Source organism: Rhinopithecus bieti, unplaced genomic scaffold, assembly GCF_001698545.2.
Source record: "Rhinopithecus bieti isolate Rb0 unplaced genomic scaffold, ASM169854v2 scaffold_2254, whole genome shotgun sequence".
Lineage (NCBI taxonomy): Eukaryota > Metazoa > Chordata > Mammalia > Primates > Cercopithecidae > Rhinopithecus > Rhinopithecus bieti.
In genome coordinates this window covers 1,692,737-1,695,349 of record NW_016803982.1, presented here as the reverse complement: position 1 = coordinate 1,695,349, position 2,613 = coordinate 1,692,737, and the positions used below count along the sequence as shown (strand labels likewise).

At 29.1% G+C, this 2,613-nt stretch overlaps 1 protein-coding gene across 3 annotated transcripts in view; it reads left to right on the top strand.

Annotated features, from left to right (window-relative positions):
• Positions 1-2,613, top strand: part of ITGBL1 (integrin subunit beta like 1) — a 264,136-nt gene that overhangs the window by 80,635 nt on the left and 180,888 nt on the right. The window contains exon 1 of one of the 3 annotated variants that reach the window (XM_017861619.1): positions 2,436-2,526. The exons of the other annotated variants lie outside the window; for them this stretch is intronic. Within the exon in view, the coding sequence (XP_017717108.1) occupies positions 2,454-2,526 (73 nt within the window). The 5' untranslated portion in view covers positions 2,436-2,453. Of the gene's footprint in view, positions 1-2,435; positions 2,527-2,613 lie in introns of those variants that run through there. 3 annotated transcript variants of the gene reach the window in all.

Below are 2,613 nucleotides of genomic sequence, written 5' to 3'. Positions count from 1 at the left end.
AAAAAAAAAAAAAAAAAAAAAAAAAAAAGTTAGTTTGCATTTCCTACAATGTACATTGTACTCTTCTGTGTCCAACATCTTTTGCTCTGCATGCTTTTGAGATTCATCCATGCTGTTGCATGTAGTATTACAAGTATGAATATATCACTATTTCTTTCACCATTCAACTATGGATGCTCATTTGAGTTGTTTCCATTTGAGGCTATTATGAATAAAACTATGATGTATATTCATTCCTAAGTTTTCATGTAGGCATGTGTTTTGTTTCTCTTGAGTAAATGTAATAATACGTTTAATTTTAGAAGAAACTATGAAACAGTTTTACATAATCCTCAACAATGTCTGAGAGTTCTACTTACTCTGTATCTGTCAATACTTGGTTTTTTTAGAGTTTTAACTTAGCCATTCTAATAATGTGCTCAAATTTCACTGATACCAAATTTCAGTTAAATTTTACTAGTATCAAATTTCACTGATAACTATGTTTTGAATATTTTCATATGGTTATTGGCCACTTATATACATTCATTTGGAAAGTGAATGTTCAGATTTTATCATATTTATTTAGGAATTTGTCTTCTCATTACTCAGAACAGCATTTATATATTCTTGATAGGAATCCTTTGGCAGGTATACATATTGCAAGTAGTTTTTCCCATTCCGTAGCTTGTCTTTTATTTTTCTTACTGTATGTTTTGAAGGTAAAATGTTTATGATTTTGTTAAAATCCAATTTGTAGATTATATTTTCTTTAATGGTTCATGTGTTTTGTCTGCTTTTATAAGCAACCTGGTATTTCCTTCTTGGAAAATATTTTTTTACAAAGTTATTGTTTTATTTCTTGTTTTATTATATAAAATATAGGTTTATTAATATTTAAAGGTTTTAATATTTTTATTTCTTTTTTGTCAGTTTTTTTCTTCTTTCAATGAATTTATCCATTTAATGTAAGTTTTCAATTTATTGACATAGAGCTATTTATGATATTGTCTTTTTGACTTTATAATATTCAAGGAATCTCTAGTGCTCACTCTAATTTAGAATATCATAATTTGTTGATTACTTGTGGCTTTAACACAAATGTTTGTGTACATTGTTGTTTATAAGTTTCATGGATCTTTCCAGAGAGTCAACTTTTGGCCTCACTGATTTTTCTCTATGGTTTGTTTTTTCTTTCCTTTATTTTAGCCCTTATATTTATTAATTTATTTGTGCCATATTGTGTTCTCCTTTTCCTAGATTCATAAGAAGAATTCTTAGATCATTGATTTTTAGCATTTTCTTATTTTGTCATTATTATTTTGCTTAAAATATTTTTAAAATTTATTTGTGATTTCTGGTTTTACCTATGGTTTAGAAATAAGTTGTTTGTTCTCCAGATACTAAATGTATATAATGAATGTTCTATAAATGTCATTAAGTAGTTCTTAAAATGAAAATAACAGAAGAGGGAGCTCTGTGAAGGTAGACAAGATATTCTGAACTTCAAAGTTACGGATCAAGTAATTTTCTATAAAAGTAAGCATAGCAAAATATTTAGGCCAAATCTCATGGTAAGATATTATAAGACAAAAGAGAATGAGACAAATAACTTCCCTAGAGGTAATAAAAACTAGTCAAATAAAATAAATTTAAAAAATCAACTTGTATTTTAAAACTAGCTATATGACATTAAGAAAATAATGCAAAACATGGAATAACATTATAAAACAGAATTAGAAAACTCAAAATTAGGCACTATAACATAGGGAAAATAGAAATGAAAGAAAATAATAACTTCAGAAATGAAGACTAAACTAGAAATATCAAAAGAGCAAACAAACACATGGATAATGCTTTAAGAAAAAACAAAGCTGAAAGTAGAAAAAAATGAGAAAGAGAAATGCAGAAAGAAATAAAAATAATTTGAGAGAGAAATGGAAACTGGAATATGAGTAAAGAAGTTCTAAAGTATGGATAATAGGCATCTCTAAAGAAGAAAACAAAAGCTAAGGAAAGAACCGATACTAAAATCTATAATTCAGAAAAAGTTTCTGCAGTGAAAAAAAGATGAAAAAGATTTCAAACTACACGTTGAAACAGCCTACCAAATGCCACATTGACCAGAATTTACCAAGACCAAAATATGTTCTAATAAAACTACTGGATTCTAAAGAAAAAGAAAAAATAATAATTGGGCATCCAGAAAGAATAGTAAGTGGCACTGGAAAAAGAAAACTGTTAGCATCAGCATTTTTGGTAACTATACTCAGAAGAAAATGAGTCTACATAGTTCATGTGGTTTGGCTCTGTGTCCCCACCCAAATCTCACCTTGAATTGTAATCCCCAGGTGTTGAGGGAGAAACCTGGTGGGAGGTGACTGGATGCTGTTCTCATGATAGTGAGTGAGTTCTCACGAGATCTGATGGTTTAAAAGTGGCACTTCTGCCTTCGCTCTTTCTCTCCTGCCGCCATGCGAGACTTGCTTTGCTTCCGGTTCTGCCATGATTGTAAGTTTCCTGAGGTTCTGGCAGCCAAGTGGAACTGTGAGTCAATGAAACCTCCTTTATTTATAAATTACCTAGTCTCAGGTAGTTCTTTTTTTAAAATTATTATTTATTTATTTATTTTAT